At 40.5% G+C, this 26,415-nt stretch overlaps 2 protein-coding genes across 5 annotated transcripts in view; both read right to left on the bottom strand.

The window, feature by feature from the left end:
- The window catches only part of CEP152 (centrosomal protein 152), a 34,464-nt gene extending 22,822 nt beyond the window's left edge, over window positions 1-11,642 (bottom strand). Inside the window, exons 1-10 of one of the 3 annotated variants that reach the window (XM_081964560.1) lie at window positions 11,429-11,642; window positions 9,897-10,009; window positions 7,194-7,285; window positions 6,915-6,981; window positions 5,716-6,045; window positions 4,390-4,546; window positions 3,943-4,083; window positions 3,049-3,188; window positions 1,901-2,101; window positions 855-1,002 (exon numbers count right to left, since the gene is read on the bottom strand). In XM_081964560.1, coding sequence (XP_081820686.1) covers window positions 855-1,002; window positions 1,901-2,101; window positions 3,049-3,188; window positions 3,943-4,083; window positions 4,390-4,546; window positions 5,716-6,045; window positions 6,915-6,981; window positions 7,194-7,285; window positions 9,897-9,983 — 1,363 coding nt within the window. In that variant the 5' untranslated portion in view covers window positions 9,984-10,009; window positions 11,429-11,642. Of the gene's footprint in view, window positions 1-854; window positions 1,003-1,900; window positions 2,102-3,048; window positions 3,189-3,942; window positions 4,084-4,389; window positions 4,547-5,715; window positions 6,064-6,914; window positions 6,982-7,193; window positions 7,286-9,896; window positions 10,010-11,428 lie in introns of those variants that run through there. The other 2 variants (XM_081964559.1, XM_081964558.1) reach the window with 2 other exon arrangements.
- A 1,411-nt stretch (window positions 11,643-13,053) lies between these two features.
- SHC4 (SHC adaptor protein 4) overlaps window positions 13,054-26,415 on the bottom strand; it is a 36,236-nt gene continuing 22,874 nt past the window's right edge. Inside the window, exons 4-12 of one of the 2 annotated variants that reach the window (XM_081964563.1) lie at window positions 24,999-25,062; window positions 23,963-24,082; window positions 22,810-22,863; window positions 21,970-22,021; window positions 19,918-20,044; window positions 17,867-18,044; window positions 17,626-17,686; window positions 16,041-16,285; window positions 13,054-15,886 (exon numbers count right to left, since the gene is read on the bottom strand). In XM_081964563.1, coding sequence (XP_081820689.1) covers window positions 15,743-15,886; window positions 16,041-16,285; window positions 17,626-17,686; window positions 17,867-18,044; window positions 19,918-20,044; window positions 21,970-22,021; window positions 22,810-22,863; window positions 23,963-24,082; window positions 24,999-25,062 — 1,045 coding nt within the window. In that variant the 3' untranslated portion in view covers window positions 13,054-15,742. The remainder of the gene's footprint in view (window positions 15,887-16,040; window positions 16,286-17,625; window positions 17,687-17,866; window positions 18,045-19,917; window positions 20,045-21,969; window positions 22,022-22,809; window positions 22,864-23,962; window positions 24,083-24,998; window positions 25,063-26,415) is intronic. The other variant, XM_081964564.1, reaches the window with a different exon arrangement.

The following is a 26,415-nucleotide window of genomic DNA, read 5'->3' as shown; positions in this document are numbered from 1 at the left end:
CTTCCTATTGGGGCCCTAAGGAGCCCGGGCGGGCAGGTGAGGAGTGGCTGGGAGGGGAGGGGCGAGTAGAGGCCAGAGAGACGTCCCTCAACATGAGTGACATCAAGTTGGCCACGCCCATCCAGTCGCATGACTACCTAGCCAGTCATTAGGCAGATCATATTAGTGGTCTGCGGGATTTCAAATTATGGATTTAGTGGTCCCTGAGGTCCAAAAGGTTGGGGATCCCTGCTTTAGCACACCCGAAGGCGAAAGAAACTGTGAAGCTGCTAGGCAAGGCTGCCTTGATAGAGTGGAGGATTAAAAATAAAAGAAGGTGATGTCTAAATAATCCACTTTAAATATCCTTCGGAGAAGCATGGCATGCTACTTCTTAGCCAGCAGGATTTTTCTTTAAAGCCTGGATTGGTTAGGGAATGGTACTTGAGTACCATTCTGTGAAATTTGCCACTGCTTATTCACTTTATTATGCAAGACTAAATTTTAGAAGAAGTTTGAAATTACACCTTCCATTTTTCCCTTTCTAACATGAGGCCTCTGGCGGCAGATTTTCAGCTGCCAGAGCCAGAGGGAGAAAACTATGGCCCTTTTATGATTTTTAACCAGAGCATGGCTGGCTCAGGAATTGTGAGAGTTGATGTCCACAAGTCATAAAAGGGCCATAGTTTCCCACTCCTGTTTTAAGCACACACACACAAAATGCTGTGTTTCAGACATTAGTCGTGTAAGAAAATTTGAGAAGTGAGATTAAACTAATAAGACTAAACTAATCTTGCTATGATGACTACTGCAAAGGTGACTTTAAATATAGTTGAGGATGGGTTTTTTTTAAAAAAAAAGCAAAAACAACACACCTGTTTGTAATAAATTTGCACACTGGTTTTGGCTTTCTTCTAGACTTCTTGAGAGACGATTTATTATTTCGTTTTTTTCTAATTTACTTCCTTCAAGAGTTCTTTCAAGCTGTTTCACATGCTCCTTTAGATGGCAACAAATTTCTATCTGATACAAATGGAGCACAACTTATAAGCCTTCATAAATTTCACCTACATATTCATCCAATAAACTTTGCTATTCATCTTTACTTACATAATGTTTATATATTACTAGCAAAAATTCTGTTCCATTGATAATTTATTCTATTTTTTCTGCTTCTGTATTTTTCTGAGCTCTACTTAAAAAGCTACATAGCCCTGGAGAAAACATTCAGGTCCCAAGTGACAAATAATAGGGTATATCTAGAAATAAAAGTATTAATTTATTGTCTATATTATAAAATATGTTTAAATTAGTACTACTACAGGGAGCTAAAGATATTTTGGATTTGATATTCAGTCTTTAAAATACAGAGGCAAAGACACTCATTCTGATATTTGCTCTTATTTTACTCCTGCTCATACTGAAATAAAGCATAATACAGGTTGTCCTTGACTTACAACAATTGAGCCCAACATGTATGTTGCTAAGTGAGACGTTTGCTCCAGTTTACGGCTTTTCTTGCCACAGCTGTTAAGTGAATCACTGCAGATGTTAAGTTAGTAATCCAGTTGTTAAGTGACTCTGCCTTCCGAATTGACTTGGTTTATCAGAAGGTCGCAAAAGGGGATCACAAGACCCCGGAACACTGCAACCGTCATAAATATGAACCACTTGCCAAGTGTCTGAATTCTGATCCAGCAGTCCATGGGAATGCTGTAATGGCCGTTAAGGGTGAAAAACAGCCAGAAGTCACTCTTTTCAGTGCCGTTGTGCCATCATTGAGTGAACTGTTGTAAGTCGAGGACTACCTGAATTAGCAAATGAAGATTTGGGGCTATGAAGCTTATTGAGCAGAGAAAACGACATTTCGTAATGTGAATGCCTTGTGAGAGTATTTTCGTACTGGGAGGAAGGATCTGACCTGCTCCTGGAGGGATGCATTCTTCACATCGAGTTTCTGTTGCAAAGATGAAGTCTGCTCTTCCAGTTTCTGCTTGAGCGCGGCAACGATAGCCTCGTGTTGCTCCCTTGCACGCTGAAGAGCGTCGGAACGGCGAAGTTCCAAGAGCTGCTGCTGCATACTTTCCATGGCAACTTCTGCCACTTTGGATTGTTTGATCAACTGCAAACAAAAGAATGCAACGGCAATAGCACTTAAGACTTAAAAGTACTTCATGGTGCTTTTACAGCCCTCTCTAAGCGGTTAACAGAGTCGGCGTATTGCCCCCAACAATCTGGGTCCTCATTTAACCAACCTCGGAAGGATGGAAGGCTGAGTCAACTTAGAGCTGATGAGAATCAAACTGCTGACAGTCGGCAGAATTGGCCTGCAATACTGCATTCTAACCACTGCGCCACCACGGGTCATAGAGATATGGGATTTAATTCAAAATGGTAACCCAGCTCCCTTTAATATGTTGTAAGCAAACTCTCAATCAATATAAAGATATTGCTAGAACTACACTAGGATAAATAAATTAGCGACAAATCTCTTTTCCAGCACGCTGAGAAACACGATGCAAAGGAAAAACAATGTCTAACAACATGGCCTCGCACAGCAATATTTTTTTATATATAGTGGTAACTTTGAATGGTTGTTAAACAAAAGAGTCAGTAAGAGAGGGACATCTGTATTGTCTTTACTCCAATTTGGCTGTAGGTCAAGCATTGTTGGAGGAGAAATGTACTCAACTATATTGCCGCAACCTTAAAGTTTGAATATGATTAATTCCCCCTATCATGTATGTCATGGTTTAAGCATGGTTTACTGTCTACGCAACACTCCAAGCTATAAATAATAGTTTACTAACCATAATAGCTATGTTCCTACAACGTGCTGAGCCAAAATCAACGTAAAACCAACAAGCCACGTTACCTTAACTCAATACATGTTGGTTTTCCCATAATTTCATCTCCATATTCAGCTTTTCAGAAGACAGAATGTGCTCCATGGTTTGCTTGAGGAATGACACTCTGCATTTTTGAGCTTTTACTGTTTCATCTACCCCCTAAATGAATTATTTAGCAAGCAGTTTCAAAGCCCTTACACGATCAAACGTATTATCCTACCTGCTCCTCATTAGCTGTCAGAGTCTGAATTTGGCTTTCGAGAGCTTTTATTTGGCCTTCAAGTTGAACTTCCCTTTCCTTGCTATTTTGGTAGAGCTTTTGACTTTCTTGGAGGCTAAGAAACATGCCATCCTTTTCATCTTTAAAAAAAAAAAAAAAAACATTTACATTACTGTTCGGTTACTTTTTAAGATTTGCAACATACCCTTTGCGGGGGTGGGGGTGGGGGGGGGACACGAAAACCCTAAAATAGAAGACTAGAATTCTGAGGTTTTAATCTCAAATTTATGGCATTTTAGAAAACATTATTACCCAAAATAGTTAGTGAATGAAGTTTGAAAAAATGTTCCACATATGACAAATAAGCAAGCATCTTTAATCCAGAAAATATCAATACTTAAGCAAGCAAGCACTCCCAAGATTTAGGCACCCAGTTTAGGAGGCAATTCCCCCAAATCACCAGAGGTTATTGCACTGTGGATCATGCAAAGTAGCACGTTCAATCATTGGGATGGGCTGTTATGCATTGTTTTTGGGGGAAAAAAATCCCAACTGGGCTTGTCTTAAATTTAGCATAAGCAGGAAGGAAGGCTTACTTATGTCTCTCAGGATTTGCTACATTTCAAACATTGTTTCTCATCAATCAACAACCAGAAAACTTAAGTGGGTTTAAATTAATAACATGGGTTAACATGGGTTTAATTTTAACCAAATAAGTGAAGGAAACGGGAAGTGTCCTCCATCAGTTCTGGGTTAGGGTCCCCTACTTGAGCAGGGGGATGAACTAGAAACCTCCAACCTCCCTTCCAACTGTTATTCTGTGAATACATCATATAACAGAACTTGACATGGCCCAAGTATACTTCTGCAGTCTTATCTTTTGGACATATTTACCTTTCATAATTGCAAGCTGATGGGAAAGGTACCTAATTTGCTGTGCTCTTTCTTCCAGCTGGTTATTAAGTTCTCCTAAAGTTCTTTCTTTTGCTTTATTCAGAATCTGCAGCTGTAGAATTTGCCTGTTGTCTGAAGAACCTGCAACTCACATTAAGTTTCCCGCACATCAGGCATACAGTAGAGTTTTCTCAACCAAATGCACAATTCAATAAAATCCCCAAGAACAAGAATTTCTTCTTGACAGAAGTACGTAAGTTTTGCTGGACAGTCTTTACTTGATACTTCTTTTAAATTATGTACTGTGGTTTACTTAGGTAGCAGAAAGGTGAGAAGCCTTTTTATCAGACTCCCAAAAGAGATGAAAACCTTCATAAACAATTACCTGATTCAATGAAAAAAACTAGGATTCTAGCTCAACACGTATAATCAAAAGCACATACTTACTTTCACCAGTGCCCAGAAATTCTTGTTGCATTTCTTCAAATGCTTCTGCCTCTGATGAAATAGGGGCTGCTTTTTGAACATTCTTCTGGTAGGGTTTATACACAACTTTGTACGGCTCCAAAGATGGGCTGTTGGTTTCTGAACCACCATACTGCAACTTTAACAATACAATTTATAAGCACTATGTACCTGTTTAGTTTTAATTAAAAAGTGCCAACAGATTCTGTGCCATTTATTCATTATAAATAATAAATAAATAAATATTTATTTCTTAGCCGCACCCTCTCCCGAAGGACTCGGGGCGGCGTACAATGAAACATATGAAATAAATATGTGGACAAAACAAACATACAACAGAGACATATACCGAGACATACACAAGGAGGAGGTCGGCTGATGAATAAAAAACAATTAGAATACAGTGATTAAAAAAACCCCTAAATAATTAAATATAATTAAAATACCCAATTAAAAACCCGTCAGGAGCGATATGGTTAGATCAAAGTTGAGCCAGGCCAGCTGCTTGGAATAGGTGGGTCTTAAGCTTAATACGAAAGGAGCGGAGGTCAGAGGTATTCCTAATATCCGGAGGGAGGTCATTCCACAGGGCTGGGCCCGCCACAGAGAAGGCTCTACTCCTAGGCGCCGCCCCCCGACACTGTCTAGTGGACGGCACCTGGAGGAGGCCCTCTCTGTGCGAGCGGATTGGTCGCAGGGATGTATGGGGCAGAATACGATTATGAAGTTTATTTGCCGCCTATCTCGTGCCAAATGACTCAGTATCATTTTTTTAGGGACCACATACATTTTTGACCACAATGCCGATAGTAAAAATAGATTAATAGAAATATAGCTGAGTTCAAATAGGACGCCCAAGCGGCTCATTAATCATTCTGCAGAAAATGAAAATGTTTTTCTGCGTAGCAAGGCAAGCTACTAAAATCAGAGATTTTTATTTAAGGAAGCTTATGAAGCCCATTGGGGCCTACAATCATTCTTGGAGATAAGCATGACGCCAGAAGTTGCAGCACGTCAGTTTCCTATTTTTAAAATTATATATTTTTTTAAATAAAGGGGGGGGGGAATCTGAGGTTAATTACAAGGTAATTAACAGATTATGTATCAACAGGAACAACAAACCAGGATCTCAAGCTACATCAGGCTGCGTTCTTTCTCAGACAAGCTCTAATTTTGTATTCAAAAATCATGAACGAACAACGCAGAAGTTATAATTCCATTTTAGCTTCATTCTGGAACGCCGCTAACTGCTACAATATGAAAACCGGGACACAACCAAATAATGAAGGACGATCCACACAGACCTACCTTCAAGGGTTCCTGTGGAGGATCAACAAAGTTTGGTACAACGCCATGCTGGTCACTGAAGTCTTGCTGGTGGCCATTTGTGAAGGCTCGAAAATTGGGCGGCAGAGCATACACCCCATTTTGTGGGTAATGGCTGGGGGCTTTGAAGTCATCTCCAAGATAGACATCTTCAGATCCGTTTTCACTGGCCCTGCCAGAGATCTCAAACATGCTTTTATCTTCTGCCTGGTTATGATGGACAGGCCAGTCATGCGCATGCATTTCACTTGGAGTGTGTCCCTGGTCGTACACAAAGCGGTCGGCAAACACATTCTGGTCCTGCCCATAATCCTGAGAATAAACAGTTCAAGTGAATATAGCGGACACTATCTCAGTTAGATAACGTGACTAGTATTAACATACTCGTGTGAGTAAAAGAGGGAACAAGCTGAGGTTAGGGAATAAGAACTAATAAAAATGTTAAATTCACTTGTTTATTCAATGATCCTTACAACTGAAGATGACTCTGAGCGTAACTGAGCAGAGGGTTGGACTAGAAGACCTCCAAAGCTCCTTCCAGTTCTGTTGTTCTGTAATTGCCAGGATAGCAACCAGCATAAAAGCTCTCAGGTGCAGCATCAGGAAGAACCACCAGTATTAGCTATTATTTCAGAAACTTAACAGATTCACCCATGCCTTCAGAAGTCTAATGTACTGCCTTTACTGCAGAAATTGGTGCTATGTTCAGAGATGTATCTTCCTTGAGACTTGCCAACGTTGGGCTATACAGCGCAAGAAATATTTTACAATATTGGCCAAATTTCAATTCTACGAGAGTAATGGGTCCCGGATTTTGGACGCATTGTGTAAGTTAGCCCACTTGTGGTTCACCCTGTTGAAGGTTACACACAGACAAACAGGAAAAGGCAGGAGATAGAGAGACATAGAGATATTGATAGATGATTACAGATTCAGATAGTCAGAGATACAGATAGATATGGATAAATGATAGGTGACTGATAGATGATGATGGCCTACTAGGTAGATAGGTAGATAAGGTAGAGAGAATTAGAGTGGAAGCATGGACGGACAGACAGACAGATGATAAAGCACCATATTCAGCTTCTAACAAATCAGACGGAACAATATTTTAATATTCACTTTTGAATGAGCCGGGAGATGTTTTAAGCTGGCACAAAAGCAGTTCAAATAAAACTCACACTCGGGTTTGTTGCAACTGGGTGATCATTCCATTTGGTGGCATCCTGATCCCAGGGTTCATGCACTCTATACAGAAAAAAAAGGAGGTTTAGAAACCCATTTGTTTGTATAGTCTTATTGTGATTTCACACACGCACACAAGACACACACACACACAGTACAACATTTTTCCTGATAGATTTCAGAAGATAATGTGTACGTTCCATTGGAATGCAATTTTGTAGTTACAACATTTTTCAGAGCAAGGGGTTCGGGATGTCAAGTGACTACTTTCTTACTGGTCATTTTCTTCAGCTGCACTGAAGTCAGAAAGCTGATCTCCGCTGTCTTCTAGCATGTCATGAGGAAGGTCTGTCAATAGCTGCTGTAGCTGAAAGGAAAACACACATATGGGAATACGGGACAAATACCTCACACTAAAACATATCTTGCCTACTCTCTAGACTTTAATACCAGAGGAGTTTGCATTAAAAGAACTACCTTAAGGATGCAGTTACAAAGTCAGTCTAATGGTTGCTATTTGGCTGTTCTGCCACAAATGTTTCTTAGAGAGCACAAACAGGTAAGGTAAGGAAAGAAATTAGGGAACTTAAAAGAGCCATTATAGGAATAAACTTATGAAAGCTTGCTACTTGAATAATTAGCACACCTGCACCTTTGAGGACTGTGTTTTAAACAATAATTTTAAAAAGTGGATCCATTTTCCGTTTGCTCTTACTTGCCAGGAGATTCAGCTTCAAGAACTATATTTTGATCAACTTGGTCAATAGGACCAGTGGTTAGAACGCAGTATTGCAGGCTAACTCTGTTCATTGCCTTCCATCCTTCTGAGGTGGGTAAAATGAGGACCCAGATTGTTGGGGGCAAGAGGCTGACTCTGTAAAACGGTTAGAGAGGGCTGTAAATCACTGTGAAGTGGTCTATATGTCTACGTGCCATTGCTATGAGCCAGGATATGCAATTATTTCCTTCTCAGAAACAATTAAGAAGACATGGGCGAGCCTATCTTAATTCTTCCGTATGAGCTTTCCCTTCCCCAATGGTGCTGATCCCCCTTCTCAATCACAGAGCAGTTATCTGTCTCACATACCCAAACACTGCTTACCTTAGGCATTGTGAGACAACTGTAATTAATGCACTTCAGTGTATTTTTAACTACTGCTCTTTGGCTGAAAATAAACTTCAAACAAGCCGTTCAGTTTGTGAGTAATATCGTAGCATGTATTAAAATCATGGTATTGTTGTGAAGAGACTGTCTTTCTCTCAAATTTGGAGTAGATGCTAATATTTAACTTATATTTTTTAAGCAGAAGGTAGAATGGAAATGGTACCAAATCTGTGCAGGACTAGTTTTTTGGGAGAAAAGGCAACAGATAGTTCATGTACAATGTCCTTGACTTTAGTGACCATTCAAAGTTACAATGGCACTGAAAAAAGTGACTTATGACCGTTTTGCCCATGACCATTGCAGCCTCTCCCTGGTCATGTGATCAAAATTCAGACCCTTGGCAAATGACTCATATTTATGACGGTTGCAGTGTCCCGGGGGTCATGTGATCCCCCTTTGCAACCTTCTTAAAAGCAAAATCAAGGTGGAAACAAGATGCACTCAACCACTGTGCTACTAACTTAACCATTGAAGTGATTCACTTAACAACTGTGGCACAAAATGGGGCAAAATTTACTTAACAACTGTCTTGCTTAGCAACAGAAATGTTGAGCTCAATTGTAGCAGTAAGTCAAGGGCTGTCTATATTATATTTCCACCGCAGTTCCCTCCATTTCAGCTATTCGCTCTTCAGTTTTGAGCAAATTCAATACATTTTCAAAAAAAACCTTCTGCACTTACTTGGCGCAAAGAGTCCTGAATAGAATAGACCTGTTCTTCTAAACCTTCTGTGAGATTTTGGTACATAGAATGGATTTCAACTAATACATCTGTGCAGTACATTTTCTTTTTCTCACAACATTACTAGAAAACTGTATATAATAATATAAGCGGTTATCAGATCATAATCTACCACGTTCCTTTCCGATGCAGCCTTTAACGTGTTTATTAACTGGGGGGAAAAGAAGCAGCCTAGAAATAAGATGAGGACAAACTAGAGTAATAAACTTTAAAGTTCCTCCGTTATCAAAATCTGGATAATTCCTGGCACCAAAATTAGCTGACTTTTCTAATTACTTTCAAATAAATCTTATTTCACACTAACACAATTAAACTCGGCACAATGAGGGAAACATCTAAAATAAAGTCCTACCCTATCTGTATTAGCCTTTACTTTTATTTATACGCCCATTATAATGAAGTAAGAAGAACAAAATCAACTTTGTAACAACTACGTCAGCTAATGTACCACTCCATAATTCTCCGAGACCAAATCTATTTCAAACAGCTTTGCTAAAATAAAATGATTGCATCTACAGGGCTTTCTGTGATGTATTAATCTTTCTAATGTCCTGCACCAAAAATATAAAATTCTAAGAGGAATCCCTGAGATGCAGCAAAATGCTTCACAAGAGACATTTCCTCACAAGCCCTAGTTTTCAGAGAATAAAATTAAAACTTATAAGATACGCATATTGAACTAGTGCATAAAACACCATACATGTCTCCATGCTACCCACATCACTAAATACTCCAGACAGGAGGCATAACTCAGTTTGTTGCAACAGCAGATAACCTGGAGATGTACAGAAGCTTTAGTCAGAAGAAATGAGCAAAGGGACTTTTATTCAGATTTTAAAGGAGCTGCTCCAATAAGGCCATAATCTTCAAGCAGATTATGATGTCACAGAAACGTCATCTTTCCAATACAACATTAGCTTCAATGAAAAAGTAGCTGGTAAAAACTTCCAGAAATAAGGGATGTCTAGCTTCTCTTAAGTTGAAATGCAAGTGAAATTATGGCAGGCAAAGATTTGAGAGCAGACAGGCTTGCTAATACTTCCGACAAGTATTGCCAACAGGTAACTCTTACCTCTTGCTCCCTAGCATAATCCTCTTGGTCATATTCGTCCTCTTCTTGTTGCATCTGTAAAGCTGCACTGTCAAAATCCAGCGACATCGTTCCCAACTTGTTTCTTGGGTCACCTGGGAAAAATAGCTATTTTAAAATTCCATGTGCAATTAATTAACCCTGTAAGGCTTTGGTAAAAGAATGCCAAATCCAATGTAACACAATTATTTTGTAACACTTATTTTGTTTACTACAACTTTTAATCACTGAGCTCTTGATTTTCAAGGAAATTTGTGGAGGCAGATACAGGTGTTACCACCTGCGTTAAGTCACCCTTGTTCAAAAATAGGAGCTATTTACAAGATTGCCCCTTCCCAATTCATATATCCCTTATTTATATATCAATAACCAGTTTTAGTGGATTAAACGTGGCATATGTTATTACCTTACTTGTGAAATAAAATAAAAAATAAAAGAAAGAAAAAAATAAAATAAAAAATATTTTGCATCAAGGTACAGGTGGTTAACTGAATCCTTCTGATTTACTCAGAATGCACAGAACAGGCTAAAAAATAGAATCTTGTCAAGGTTCTAGTCCTCTGTGAGGAACCAGCCAAACTGTCAAGCTGTTTAGTAAGGCTGTATTACTATTCTTCTCATCTCATCTTTCCTATTACCTATCTCCTTTTTCTACTTCTGGCTGTAACTTTGTTACTTGTATCTTTACGATTCATATTGCTTTATTTAGTTTCCTAAATGTTGATTGCTTATTTAGTATCCTACAGCTATCACCAAGTGTTAACGTCTTATGATTTATGATGAATGTATTTTTATGACAGCTATGGTCATGATTTATCATTTTATAGCTTTTACCTAGCTTATGCACCCAAGACAAATGCTTTATTTTTATTACTTTATTTATTTATTATTTGCCAAGCATGTATAAGATAACCAGATATAAGTATAAGCATGATTATGAATACACGAAATGGGTACGATACCAATCACACTTGGCCAATAAAGAATTCTAATTAATTCTAATCAAAAAGGCCAATTTCCAGGCCGAAACATCTGCCTGATAACGACCACCTAACCCATAATATCTAATCCTCCCGGATCAATAATTGCCCTTTTTTTTTTTTACTGCGAACATCTACAGCAGGGAATCCACGCCCTCCCAATCTCCCCCCCCCCCATTTCGGAAAGCGCGTGCCTTTGTTTCTCACGACAGTCAAGGTTCTAGTCCGCAGTGAGGAACTGGCCTCCGTGTGTGTGTGTAAACTTTTTTTTAAGAAAAACTCCCTGCGTGGAACTTTTTAAACAGTTTCTCCGAGGATGGGTCGTCAAGGAAACCCCGAAGCACCTCGGGAGAAGGAAAAGCGCTCCAGAAGGGAGGTCGAGGCCTCGTTTCCATAGCAACCAGTAGCAACCGTCACCCGAGGGCCCTTCCACGGGGGCCTAACCATCCACGTTCCCCAGGAGCCAAGCCTTACTCCCACCCTACCCCGCGCCCCACACGACCCCCGGCCTGACGAGCAGCCCGGGCACCTCACCTTCTCCTCGGCGCTTCGCATCCCCGCTCGAAGACCCTGGCTTTTTCCTCTCCCCTTCCGTGTGACAACCGAACCCCTCTGTTCCTTCGGGGGAGGGGTCTTGCGCTTACGGACGACGCATCCACCCAATCAGACGAGACGTCATCCTGTCGGGTCTTGCGTTGGAGAGCGTGGGAAGGTGGGACTTTCGCATCGCCTGCCCCCCTCCCCTCCCCTCTCCCTTAAGCAAGTTCGGTTGCCTCGCGCCGCTCTATTGCTTTTGAAAGCTGGCGCGGGCGGTGGCGGGAAGAGAAAGCGGATCGGCGATTGGCTGGGAGGTTTAGCCAATCAGAGGAGTGAGGGGCGGGCTAAATTACTTTAAGTCCTTTAAATTAAATGCTTTTATTTAAGAAGGGTGAGCAGAATAGTGCTTAAACTTGAGATTCATAAACAAAACAAAAAACAACACTAAAGGCATAGATTAGTGTTGTTTCCCCCCCAAAAAAATTTTTTTTAGCAATTTTAAGAGAGTGGACTTCAACTCCAAGAATTCCCCACCCAGAATTCTGGGAATTGAAGTCCACCTCAAATTTGAAAAATATTGGCATAGATTTAAAAACCATACATACCGAGCTCATTTATCTTGAGCTCCAGAATTGGGGGGGGGGGGGAAATGTTGTTTTCAATACATTAAAAAAAATCCATTTGAATTACAGTACATCATACTTTTATTTTTAAACAATAACTAAACATAAAGTTAACGTCTTGTTATCTTTGAGCAACCAGGGTTAAAAATTCTTGCTAAAGTGCCTGCAAATTTATTCATACATCTATCAATAAATATCTTGCCCACCCATTTTAACATGCTAATAGATTCCCCAAATGGAATGTAGTTTACAAGTAGATGACTGTTTAATTTAAGTTAATTATATTTTATTATAGTCATGTACCATCATAAAAATAAAAATGCATGTAATAGAACCAAACCTTTAATTCCTATCTGGACTACCTGTCAAGGCTTATTTGAGATGTTACCCTGACAATTAGCCGACATGCCAAATTCTCCCCTTTCCTGTGAGGGTAGCTATGAAAAATAACCAGAAAAGTATTGCTTCTGGTTAAATGGGCTTTGAAAGCAACGTTTGTGCATATGTCCTCCAAGGATGTTCCATATGCTAAATAACATTTTAACTATAAAGCCCTCCTTGGAATTTGGGGCTAAATATTGCCTTATAACAGCTTAGACTGCAACAGCCTTGTTTAATCCAAACAAGAATGGATCTCTTCTGCAAAAATGACAAAAACATTTCGCACCCATATAAGATCCTTTTCAGGGATATAGAAAGCAAATTACCCTCAGCAAGCAGTTGTGTTGGATTTTTTACTAACTGTTAAAAAAATATTTAAGTCAAAATTTATTGTTTGTAAAATTTAACAGCTGACTACACTCACGCATTAAGCCAAATTGCAAAGTGATGGCTTAATACAAAAGTATCCATTTGTCTGATCCTTCCTCTTTTAATCTACACCCATATTACATCTCCCTGATTGCTGATATTACTGATCACTCAACCTATTACAAATCGATAGTTATTCGTTTGGCAAGCCGTGCATCGAAGGTGGGACAGAAACCATGCCTATGAAAATGGGTCCACACAGACGAAATTTATTTGCAAACGTTATGATCGCAAAGATGAAACTGTTGCTATATGGATAACATTCAAATTTCCAGGGATGAGAATTGAAAGCAGAGAATTACAAGTCTATTGCCTGGACAACTTTTATAAATACGAATTTGATGGCATTGTGCATACTGGTATATATATATAAATATGTATTTGATGGCATTGTGTGTGTGTGTGTGGGTGTATATATACACATATAAGTTTGAAGATACCCTGAGAAAACTCTATTTTGTGTCTATCTGTGTCTGTATCGCGTGCAATGCAATATTAAAAATGTGCATTTAAAAGTAAAATCCATTCCTGCTACAGCTTGAACCACAATGTACTAGTACTTAACTGCTTGCTTTCAAGCAGGTAACTAAAATAAGAAAGGACATCTTTATATGATGCCTGAATTTAGGATTATTTTCCAGTCCATGCAAGTGTTTGTGGTTGGCTTAAAATCTAGATGGTGGCCCTAATTCTAACTTTCAACGTCACACCTATCTGCTTATACACTGAGAGGAATGAATCAGCTCTAGGCAGCAACTCATTGCTTGTTAGCATCTTGATTTATGAAGCCAAGATTCCTGCCTTAAACTGGCATGCAAAATGGCCTTTGAGATTAGCAATACCCAGCCAAGGTGAGGTTGCTTAAGTATTCACTTCAGAAATTCAAGCATTCGTCTGGGACACCTGCTCTTGGTGTGGGGTTGGATTAGAAGACTCTAAAATCTCTTCCAACTTTCCTGATTGTATTATGTGATTATAATTTTCTTTGAATCTGCCCTTAAGAGGGAAAACTTAGCATTGCTTCAAACAACGTTGAATTCGTTGATGGCATTCATATTTCTTTTCAAAGCTGCAAGGAATAGATTTGCAGAAATCTCTTTTTCTCCATGAGATATATAAATAACAGAACCACTCCAGGCACGTTGATTTACAGAATATTTCCAGTTGAAAACACATACAGGAATAATACGGCATGAATGTTTATTTTTTAAAAAAAAAAATCTTAACTAATAGGAACAAATGAAACCCAATCCCCCCCAAAATACGGATGAAGGAAAATAGAAAGCGTGCAATAAAAAAACAAAATAGCTTCTAAACAAAACGATGTATTCGCTTAACCCTGAAATATAATGTACGATTGCTGTCTTTTATCTCAAACTCCCTGTACTATTTGCATCTATCATTTTTATTTTTGTTGGTTCAGTTTCCAGTGTCTATATCTACAGGCCAGCCGGCAAACGTTTTGCAGATATATATATTTTTGGTAACTTTTTGGCATCCTGGTAGAACTGCATTATATATGAAAGGATTACATAAGAAGGATAAATCTACCACATTGTTAGCGTTCGCTTCAAAATGATAGCTAATTACCATATATAAACTTAGTAAGCATTGCTACCTCATTTTAAAAACCAGCAACTTATAACTAGTTCAATTAGTAGTTAGCATCAGTATTCCATCAGGTAAATTGCTGGGGATATTTAATAATAAAATAATCTGTTTATTGCTGACTGCAAATTCCTTAGACTTTGTTGCATGAAATAGAAACAAAAAATGACAATTTATGGTTTTGATAATTAGACAGAATAAATTATAAAGGGGAGGAAAAGTTATACCGTAACCATAGAGCAAGAGATAAATTTATAATTGTACTTATAGGCGCTTCAAACAACGGAAGCTATTTTTTTCTTTCTGTTCTATTCTGTGTACTTTTTTCTTTCATGCACTTTTAGCTGGTTCTTTCATTGCTGTTCTTTTTCTCACTCTATATTCGTTTCTATTAGTCTTTATCTTCTATTCTTAACATCTTTAATAAAAGTGTATTTTACAAAACGAACTGAGCTTTTGATGCCGGTTGACGTCTTGGACACACAAATGTCATTTCCTTGGCAGCAAGAGAGGCTTTTCCGTGGTCCTTTTCAGAATGTTTTTTTGAGTTCCCAGTCCAAGCTACAGTGCTGAGATTTCCTTGTGGTCTCTCATCCAAACGCAAATCAAGTTCAGTCTTTCTCAAGCTCCTTGAAATCAGCCCAGGAACGACTCAAATTAATTTATCAAGCTTAAAAAAGAACCACAGCTCTGGTAAAAAATATGAGTCATTTCCCCAAATCTTTTACATTAAAAGGCACATCTTCAAGTAAGTTTTGCTTCAGGAAAGTTGGCTTGTGCTTTGACATCTTTTTCTGATCTCTTCACAATGTTTTGTGAGTACCTCTGGCTCATGATTTCTCCCCAGCCTCTTGGTCTCTCCAGGGATATGTTTCGCAAAAGTAAAATAGTTGTCGCTTATCAGATGCAACATAGCGCTGTGATTAAGTTCATGTTTCTCCATCTCAAACCACTCCAAGAATGTTTGGAGTCCAACTCCCAGCATTCCCCGCTCAGCCATGTTGACTCGGGAATTCTGGGAATTGAAGTCCGCACAACTTAAAAAGTTGTTGAGGTTGAGAAATACTGATTAGACAAATGCATTGGACAGAGAGAGACATATACAAACACACAAACAATCCATCTGCAACCTCATCAAGATGTGTCTCCTATTCTCCGTCGAATTCTGTGCGCAGGGAATGAGTTCAGAATAGTCGCGAGGGGATATCCGTTGAGGAGACTGGGATAAAAGAATTGTCTTGAAAAGGATGTGAGGCAACAAAATTATTCCTTAGAATGCAGTTGCCCCTAACTCTTTCTTTACAGGCTGGCAGAGTCTTAATTCACTTCCAGAAGAGACAATTGGCAATTTGTTCTCCATATGGTAGCGGATAAGATGATCCACACTATCGAATGTATGGTCTTTGGTTCTAACCTGGGGAGAAAAAAAGAAGAGCATCCAAGAATTGAGTAAGTAAGAGGTCTTCAAATTCTGCAACCAAGCTCAGAGAGCATCAAGGACCCCTTCATTTCAACCCTGAGCTACAAACATTCTCCTTTATTGGGACCATCGTCTCAATTGTTCCTACCTTGCCTTCAGGATCCACCAGCAAGAGATGTTTCACCTGTCCTCCTTGCAGCCCACTCAGGACGTATTGGCCAGGGGACGTCGTACTCTCCCGTACCAGAAAGTCTCCGTTGTTTCTTAAGAGAGTCTCAGCTTGTCTCCTGGATATCTTCCCGTGATAACATTCTTCATTCCAAAGAGGTATCTTTGCATCTGTGAGACCTGCCACGTCATTGGATCCTTTCTGTTCTACAGTTCCCAAGGCTTCTGAAAACGAAATAGAAGATATAGAAATCGTCTATTTCCAGTGTATGAGTTCGCCCATCCTGAGTGAGTGAGGCTTATATCTTGAATAAGCCACAACTGTCGTGAGGTACATAACCGACTGTGCCCACAGACCTAAAAAGAGCAGAGTATCATAATCTTTTAGCTCAGGGGTCTCCAAATTTGGCAACTTTAAGACTTCAACTCCCAGAATTCCTGAGCCAGCCATCAGTCAGCCACTAGCACTGATGATAGGATAGAATAGAATTCTTTATTGGCCAAGTGTGATGGGACACACAAGGAATTTGTCTTTGGTGCAGATGCTCCCAGTGTACATAAAAAGAAAAGATACATTCATCAAGAATCATAAGATACAACACTCAGTGATAGTCATTGTAAAAGGTAAAGGTTCCCCTTGCACATATGTGCTAGTCATTCCTGACTCTAGGGGGCAGTGCTCATCTCCATTTCAAAGCTGAAGAGCCAGTGCTGTCCGAAGACATCTCAGTGGTCATGTGGCCGGCATGGCTAAATGCCAAAGGCGCACAGAACGCTGTTACCTTCCCACCAAAGGTGGTTCCTATTTTTCTACTTGCATTTTTACATGCTTTCAAACTGCTAGGTTGGCAGAAGCCGGGACAAGTAACAGGAGCTCACTCCATTACACGGCACTAGGGATTCAAACCACCGAACTGCCGACCTTTCTGATCGACAAGCTCAGCATCTTAGCCACTGAGCCACCCCGTCCCTTAGTGATAGTCCTAGGTTACTAATAAGCAATCAAATCATACCAGGAAACAAATAAAACAATATAAATCGTCAAGTTACAAGCAACATGGTTATAGTCATAAATGGGAGGAGATAGATAATAGGAAGGATGAGAGGATTAATAGTAATACACCCTTACTAAACAGTTTGACGGTGTTGTGGAAATTAGTTGTTAAGGAGAGTGATGGCATTCGGGGAAAAACTGTCCTTGTGTCTAGTTGTTCTGGTGTGCGGTGCCCTATAGCGTCGTTTTGAGGGTAGAAGTTGTTATCTAGTTTGGGTCATGAAATGTCTGCAAGAAAACCACTAAGCTCAGAGAACACCAAGGACCCTCCATTTCAACCCTGAGCTACAAATATTCTCCTTTTTTTTGGTACAGATCCTGCCTCGGCTGTCGTTTTTATTCATTTTAAAGCTGCCATGACAGCAGTCTTCCAATATTTGACAGGCTGTCATGGAGAAGTGGATTTCTGGATGTGGATTTGTGGAGAGGATGAGACTGGATTCTATGATCATTTCCTTCACCAAGACAAGAAGACGAGAACTGGCTCTCTTTTAAGATTCAAGCAACCCACCTAGTAGTCTGTGCTCTTCCGGGCAGTTTTCATAAAGCTGTGTAGAATTGGAACTATCATCCTAAAAAAAAAAAGGAAAAAATAAACACAGAAGCAAAATTACTACAAGGAATTCTCAGTAGATTCAGACTCTGAACAGTGGTAGGAGATTAGCTCAGGGTGATGATTTCAGAAGGGATAAAATCCATTCTAATGTAAACCGGGTGTAATGCTCAATGAAGTTGATCACACATAGGCTTACTCCACATTGTTGCTGCTCAGTAGGGATGGGACGGTTGATCCTTTCTTCTGGGATTATCTTCAGCCTGACATCGGACAGTCCACCGGCAGGAGGCTCCTTCCCAGGAATTTCATTATAGTATCCGCAGTCTTCCTTCTCTTGAGTATTACAGGTGGATCTATCAAGATTCACCCCTTTTCTGCACAAAAAAAAAACAAGCAACAGCTGTGTCAGAATATTCATGAACCGGCAGAGACATGGTAACAAGGTCAGCCAATAAATAAGGCTTAGTAAAAAGGTCAGCCAATGGGAATTGAAACAGTTTGGAGTCTGGGTGTGGCTTAGCTCTGAAAGCCTCCGGGGAGGGTGAAAAATGAGCCTACCAGAAGTTCCGTTAAATCTGGAAACGGGCTCGACTAGGACATACCCCTATGAGCACGCCCACTCAGCAACCAGGCACACAACAGGTTGTTAAAAAAATTTAATCCCATCCCTGTGGAGACCCCTTATCATCTTCTCCCAATGACACAAAAATTTTGTGAGCTGCTTCTCAAAAGCTGCCGGGAGAATACTGGAGGAGCAATTCTGTTGTTAAATTTGGAGCGGGCGGGGGGAAACAAGGGTGAGGATAAGGGTAGGGATGTAATTGCCTCTCCCCCACCCCCTCCCCTTATAGTTTGTCTTTTGAAAAGAACGACTTGTGTTGAGTCTTGATTTTTTTAATTTATAAGAACATAATTTGATGAATAGACAGGAACAGGAAAGAAACATGGGGCTGTGCAGTTTGATTAGGAGAACATGACTCAAGAATTTAATTATGTGATTCACAGGAACTGGAGAAGACATTTTCCATCTGTTCATCAGCGCTTGAATATAGACTGTGAGTTTTATTTGTCTTCTCCAGCCTGGTGCCCTCCAATTGTCTTAGGTTTCATGTACCAAAGACCTATATTGCTCCATATGAATGCCGAAAGCCAACACAACTGGACTCGTAAGTTGGAAAATAAATCTGATCCAGCCAGCAAAACGTTAAGCAAGTAACTTGCACAGCAAGTAAAACCGTTCACAGTATGTTTGCAAGAAATTCTTTTTAATTTGAAATCTGTAGTTTGTTTCCCTTTCCGAACCGCAAGCTATCATCAGCATCCTAATTTAATGTAACGTGGTTAAATGAATGTGAATTGATGTCTTTATTAACCTAGCCTGCTGTTCTTCCTCCTTTCTTCAAGGCCATTCCCACATTAGATAGTCCTCAACTGAGGATTACAATCGAGCCCCAAATTTACGTTGTTAAGCAAGACAATTGTTAGGTGAGATTTGCCCCCTTTTACAATCTTTCTTGCCCCAGTTGTTGAGTGAATCACTGCAGTTGTTAACTTAAGTTTCATGTTTGTTATGTGAATCTGTTGATTTTGCTTGTCAGAAGGTCGCAAAAAGGGATCGCGTGACCCCGGGACACAGTCACCGTCATAAATACATGCACCTGAATTTTAATCACATGACCACGGGGATGCTGTAACGGTCATAAGCGTGAAAAACTATCATGGGCTGCTTTTTAAAGGGCCATTGTCATTTTGAACGGTCACTAAATGAATGTGTCAGGCCTGCAGCCATATTCCTCTTGGATCTCAGGCTGTCCACACTTTCTATTATTCTACTATGCCTTTTTCTATTGTGGGAAAATGGGAGGGGGGATTGTACGGAGTTAGATGCTAGGTAGCCAAAACAAAATTCCTTCTAGAAACCCAAGGTCATCCTTTGTCTCTGCACCTAATCGGAACTGGATAGGTGGAAGCTGCCAGGGTGGCAGTGGAAGATTGGACCATGGGATGGACTTGTGGGTGTGGGGGCAAGATCTTGAACTTTCAACTGGGTGGGGAAAACCTGGAAGCTTTCAGATTCGGGTTTTCCCAGATGTGCCAACATGGCTCTCTTCATCAATTGGAATTTTAAGCAATACTTTGTCTTGGACTCTGATTTACTTTTGGATGCTATTTGGAACCCTGACCGAATGGTTGTAAGACAAGGACTATCTGTGCCATTCCACCTGCCTTCTGAAAGCCTACGCTTACCTTTCTTTGGAAGCAATCAAAGCAGGAGGAGTTTTCAAGTATTGTTTGAACCGGAGCTCAAATGCTTGTCCGATGGTATTGATGACTTCTTGAGCTATTCCAGAGGGACATTCCAATATATGGCACGCTGGGGAAAAATAAAAAAAAAACAGACACAAGGAGAATGGGTGTGAAAGAAACACAGGTAATCCTCGACTTATGACCACACAATGCCCCCCATTTCTGTCGCTAAACGGGACACTTGTTAAAAGTGAGTTTCGCTCTATTTTACCACCTTTCTTGCCACAGTTGTTAAAAGCAAATCACTGCAGTTATTAAAGTTATACAGTTGTTATGTGACTCTAGATTCCCTGTGGATTTTGAAGGTCACAAAAGGGGATCATGTGACATCCCCTGGGACTGTCATAAAGATGAGTCACTTGTCAGGAGTCTGTCATGTGACCATGACTTTTGAGGCTTTTTGCCATTTCTGACAAAAAAAAAACGCTCATTGGTTAAAATGGATTTGCTTAACCACTGTGGTATTTGCTTAATAAACACCACCAAAAAATGTTATAAAATGGGATCTGGTGACCTGCGACGACCTGTTTAACAATTGCTATGACGATAATAATGCCGAGATCAATTAAATTTAAAAAAATACAGGTATTACAAGGGACTACCTGTATTAATCACAACACAACAGTCTCAAGTCTTTCGCTTTTCCCTTTTGCTTTTGTACTGTAATGTAAAGGAAAAAGTTCCTCTCGCACATATGTGCTAGTTGTTCCTGACTCTAGGGGGCGGTGATCATCTCCATTTCAAAGCCAAAGAGCCAGCGCTGTCCGAAGACGTCTCCATGGTCATGTGGCCTGCATGACTAAACGCCGAAGGGGCACGGAATGCTGTTACCTTCCCACCAAAGGTGGTTCCTATTTTTCTACTTGCCCTTTTTACGTGTTTTCAAACTGCTCGGTTGGCAGAAGCTGGGACAAGTAACGGGAGCTCACTCTGTTAACGCGGCGCTAGGGATTCGAACTGCAGAACTCCGACCTTTCTGATCGGCAAGCTCAGCGTCTTAGCCACTGAGCCACTGTGTCCCTTTTGGTTGTTGTTGGTTTTTTTTACTGTATTTTGGATTAAAAGCACGGCTCGTAGGATCAAGGCGATTAAAATCTAATTCCTATGAAGGGCAACGGTTTGAAAAGGCCGCAGCACAGAACGTTCCAGATGCTGTGCCGTCATGCTTTTGGCTTGCACAAATCACATTTTTGATAGTTTGCATAGTTTCGTTAATTCCTGGTTTGTGAAGAAAGTTACGTTGAAATTTGATCGAGATTTCATTCCTTCCCAACCATACTTCCTCATTTTAACCATCAGAGGGCACTTTTCTAACAATAAATTAGGAAGAATGATTGCAAATAGGTTATGGGTAACACTTCAGTTTTATGTATGTATGTATGTATGTATGTATGTATGTATGTATGTATGTATGTATGTATGTATGTATTTGTGTTACAACCCCTGGTATGCCCAAATATGTAACACAAATACATACCTATTTCCCTGGCTCAGCTGATAAGGAGGAGAGCCTGTGGCTTAGTGGCTAAGATATCTGCCTAATGTGTAATACAGCCCAGGTTCAAATCCCAGTAAGGGTATGGCTAGCTGATGAGAGCTAAATAGCTTGAAATAGATCTATACTAGTCTCCCTTTATTTATTTATCAGCACAAATACAACACAAATATAAAAAGGCAACATTAAAAATAAAAATATGGTTTTCTGCCTGGATGGTCCTCTGTAATGAGCCGAAGGACAGAAAGGGGGAGTAGTGAGCTCCCTCCCATATTTGGGCATACCAGGGGTTGTAACACAATATGTATATTGTGTTACATTATATATATATAATATGGGAGGGAGCTCACTACTCCCACTTAATTAATTCCCACTTAATTCATACCTGGAAGTTAACGATAGAGAATTAAACTTTTTTTAAAAAAAAAACTATTTTTCTAATGAAAAGATACCCTCATCCCCAGATTTTTTTTTCCTCAAGAAATTATTGGGTTTACCTCTTTGATTGACAGGATCTTTAGCAACGTAGGCGACGTAATCTGTAGTATCCTAATATGCACACAAAACAAAAAGGAATAAGTATTTTTAAGATTGGTGTTATATTTCTAAATGGCCAATTTGCATCTACTAGGGTTCAACGGCCAGCGAAAGGAAGGTTACAAAAAAGATAATGCAAAATTAAAACCAGAGGAAGACTGAGCGAACTGCATTTTCGAGTGACGGGTGTTTTTCACTTTCATCATTTCCCTCTATATGCTGCCTTCTGTCATTGAAACATATTCCAGATTTGATGAGCTACAGCTCTGCCACTGGTTCTGTGATAAAACCTCATTCATAATTGTGTTTCATTTCCAGCATAGGAATTGATTGTAAATTTGATAATGGCAGCTAGATTATATTGGGATATTCAAAGAAATGAGTGGTATAATGAAATTTGGAGTATTGGTAACAAATGATGAATTAACAACGGAAATTAAATTTTGAAAAGGGATGATCAAAGCAAACCATTATAATGGAAATATGGGGGGATTTTATAAAACCAGTGTTGGTAGTTAACCTACTCAAGAATTTATGTTGTTTGGGAGGGGAAAAGGGAATAATTGGAATATGTTGTATATATTTTAGTTGTTATAGTAAAGAAATATAAGGGGGTGGGAAACAGGGTCTCTCTGGGGGGGTGGGAGTGCACTGTAATATTAGCTTGTTTTTTTTCCTTTTTCTTTCTTTTTTTGTATTTAGATGTATATGTACTATGTTTGTATTATTTGCATTTTTAAAAATAAATACATTTTTAAAAACTTTCCAGCATAGTTTTCAGTTGAAACCTTTATACTTACAGGATCCCCTCCAGAGGCAAATGAAATGGACTGCATATGATGGTTAGCAATAATCTGGGAAGGAAAAAGAAGCAATCTGTGAAGTCCATGTACAGCTTAACCAGAAACTATTGGAAAATTATCTCTGCAGAGTTCACCATATTAAGAATTCATAAATTCTGCTTACAGACCACCAGAGGTAGTCAGTAGAAGCACCCAAAGGCAGAGAAGAAAGCCCAAATGCTCAGAACAGAAAAACCCTCCAATAGCATTATATACCCAGCTTCTGACTATTGCATGGAACCCAAAGTCTCCACCTGAAAGATCCTATAGAGATGTATCTAATCCTTGGCCAGAAAGTTGAAGACTTGTGGCCTCCAGTTCCCAGAATTCCCCAGCCAACATGGATGTCAACTTGTAAAGCGTTTCCATGACTACTGTCAAGTCGACATAGGAAAAGAGGGGAGGAAAGGGAGTAGAATTCCATGCATACCTTGGGCCAGAATCAGGTCTCATATTCCTACAGCTGGTGTGTGAAATGCGCATGTTCATAGCCTGCCTAGCACCTTGTTGGTGGATGTGATTTATGACACAGACAGAAGGGAGGGGATACAGGGGATAAAGTTCAAACGCAATTAAGCGGCAATCAGTTTCGGCTCCACAGAAGAACATGCCAAAATGTTGATCCTAATAAATGAATGGGTTTCTTTTGAACTTTGTCTCGAGGCTCGTAAATTAATTAGGTCATCCTTTGGAAACTTCACAATGGCTGGCTGAGGAGAATTCTTGGAGTTGAAGGCCACAAGTCTTAAAGTTGCCACGGTTGGAGACCCCTGGGTTAAGATACCGGACTAGAAACTGAGAGAAGTGAGTTTCAGTGCCACCTGAGGCACAAAGCCAGGTGGCTGACCTTGGGCCAGTCACTTTCTGTCAGCCCTGGGAAGCAGACAATGGCAAATTCACTTCCAAAAAGCCTTGTCCCAAAACTACAGGGAACCATTCAGATAGCTGCCAGGAGCCAGCACTGACTCAAAGATAGGGGGAAAAAAACAAATTAACTTTGTAAGGTTATTGCAACAGAGTGCATTCAAAAGCAAAATAATCCATCACAAGGTATAGTAAAACAGAGCCGCAGCCCGTGCTGCGTGGATCAGAGCCTCAATGACCAACTTACCTGCTGGCTATCAGTGTTCAATAAAGTAAGACTGGTTGTTGAGATGGCCAGTTTTATATGCGTGCCAGAAAACTGAAGATTGCTTTTGCCAAGCACAGGAGAAAGAAATTTAGCCGGAGGCTGTAAAAGACAAGCAGAATATTGATTTCATATTTCACCTAACAGCAGTCAATGGTTTCACTTTGCAGGGGTTTGTTGCAAGGTTTCTGCCAGAAGTGTCGTGGGACACCCTAAGTGGACAATGCTAGAGAACTCGGACATAGATAGAGCCTTTCTGATGGAGGTCCCCTCTTAATTCATTCGGTCACTTTCCTCATTTTAGCTTAGGAAAAAGGTGTTGAGACTTGGGAGAAAAGTGCAGAGAAGAGCTACTAAGATGACTAAGGGCCCGGAGACTAAAACATGAAGAACGGTTGCAGGAATTAGGTATGGCCAGTCTGGAGAAAAGAAGGTCTAGGGGGGACATGAAAGCAGCATTTCAGTATTGGAGGGGCTGTCGCAAAGAAGAGGGGGTCAATTTATTTTCCAAAGCATCATAAGACAAGATAAGAAACAACGGATGGAAACTAATCAAGGAGAGAAGCAACTTGGAATTAAGGAGAAACAGTGAGGACAATTAACCAGTGGAACTCAAGGAGTTGTAGGTACTTCATCACTGGATGTTTTTAAGAAAAGACTGGACAGCCACCTGTCTGAGATAGGGTCTCCTGCTTGAGCAGGGGGTTGGACTAGAAGACCTCCAAGGTCCCCTCCAGCTCTATTCTGATTGAAGGTTCTTTCCTATTTTCAAGGCGTCTCATTAGCTTGAAAGTGGTAGCAACCTTTCTGCTGGGGGCACAGGAAGGAAAGGTTTAAATTACTCCCTGCTAATGGGACAATATTCATTAATTTCCATTCATTCGTTATACAAGGGGTCCCTAAGGCTTGCAGATATATTTCATATGTGTTGATGGTTCAAATAAAAGGTAAACCTCTTAAGGCCCAGAGGGAGTTTTTTCCTTCAAAGAAGCTAGTCGGGCGTCCGTGATAGATTTACCTTCCGTTTCTTTGTGATCCCGTGTATTCCTGGCACAGCTTCACACAGGCGACTTATTGCTTCCCTGGGGGAAAAAAATGGAAAAGGATTAACATCAAAAACAGGGGAGAGAGAAACTATCAATTAAGGATCCATACAGCATTGAATAGAACTTCAGAGTCGGCTTCCTTTCTAAGATTCCAATTATTTGTGGTCTTGGGATAATGCTTTGTAGGTTTGAAGCCAGTGGGGCACATGGCCATCCCTAATCAAGGGCCTTGTTTTGCTTCATTCGGGGTTTCCTTTTGTCCACTATTAATGTTGCATGGCCCTCCCCAGCCTGGTGCTGCCAGATGCTCTGGAGAATCTTTTCTCCAAGAGCTGAAAGCAATAGAGACAACACGTCTTCCAGTTCTGCTGCCTGTCCCCGTCCGTCCATCCGTCATCTCCCCCCCCCCCCCCGGATCATCTGGAAGGTAAGTTGGATGAGAAAGAAAGAGTAACTGGCCCAGGGTAAGTTATCAGCTATCTATCTGCCATCTATTTATCTGCAATCTATCCATTCATTCCTATCCATCCATCCATCCATTCAATCCCATCAACCCACCCACCCATCCATCCCCAACCTTCTCTACCCATCTACCTCATCTATCCATCCATCCCCATCCATCCATCTCTATCCATCTACCCTATCCATCCATCCAACCAACCATCCCCATCCATCCATCCATCTCCATCCATCCATCTCTATCCATCTACCTCATCCATCCATCCCCATCCATCCATCTCTATCCATCTACCCTATCCATCCAACCAACCAACCATCCCCATCCATCCATCCATCTCCATCCATCCATCTCTATCCATCTACCTCATCCATCCATCCATCCATAAACACCCATCATCCATCCAATCCCATCAACCCACCCACCCATCTCTACCCATCTATCCTATCCATCACATTCATAGATCTCTACCCATCTATCCCATCCCGCCCTCCATCTATCCATCCATACACACCCATCACCCATCCATTCAATCCCATCAACCCTCCCATCCCCATCCATCCATCCATCTCTACCCCTCTACCTTATCCATCCATCCATCCAATCCCATCAACCCACCCACCCACCCATCCATCTCTACCCATCTATCCTATCCATCCATCCATCCCCATCCATCCATCTCTACCCATCTATCCCATCCCTCCCTCCATCTATCCATCCATACACACCCATCATCCATCCATTCAATCCCATCAACCCTCCGATCCCCATCCAGCCATCCATCTCTACCCCTCTACCTTATCCATCCATCCATCCAATCCCATCAACCCACCCACCCATCTCCATCCATCTATCCATCTTTGGCTTTCTAATGGTATGTGGGATGCCCTTGGGAGATAGGAGGAAGAGCCTAAGAATAGACAATGGTCTGA

This window comes from Natrix helvetica (assembly GCF_964273705.1).
Source record: "Natrix helvetica genome assembly, chromosome: 12".
Taxonomy (NCBI): Eukaryota; Metazoa; Chordata; class Lepidosauria; order Squamata; family Natricidae; genus Natrix; species Natrix helvetica.
Note: the sequence above shows the minus strand (reverse complement) of the source record. Positions and strands in the feature narration are given on the sequence as shown.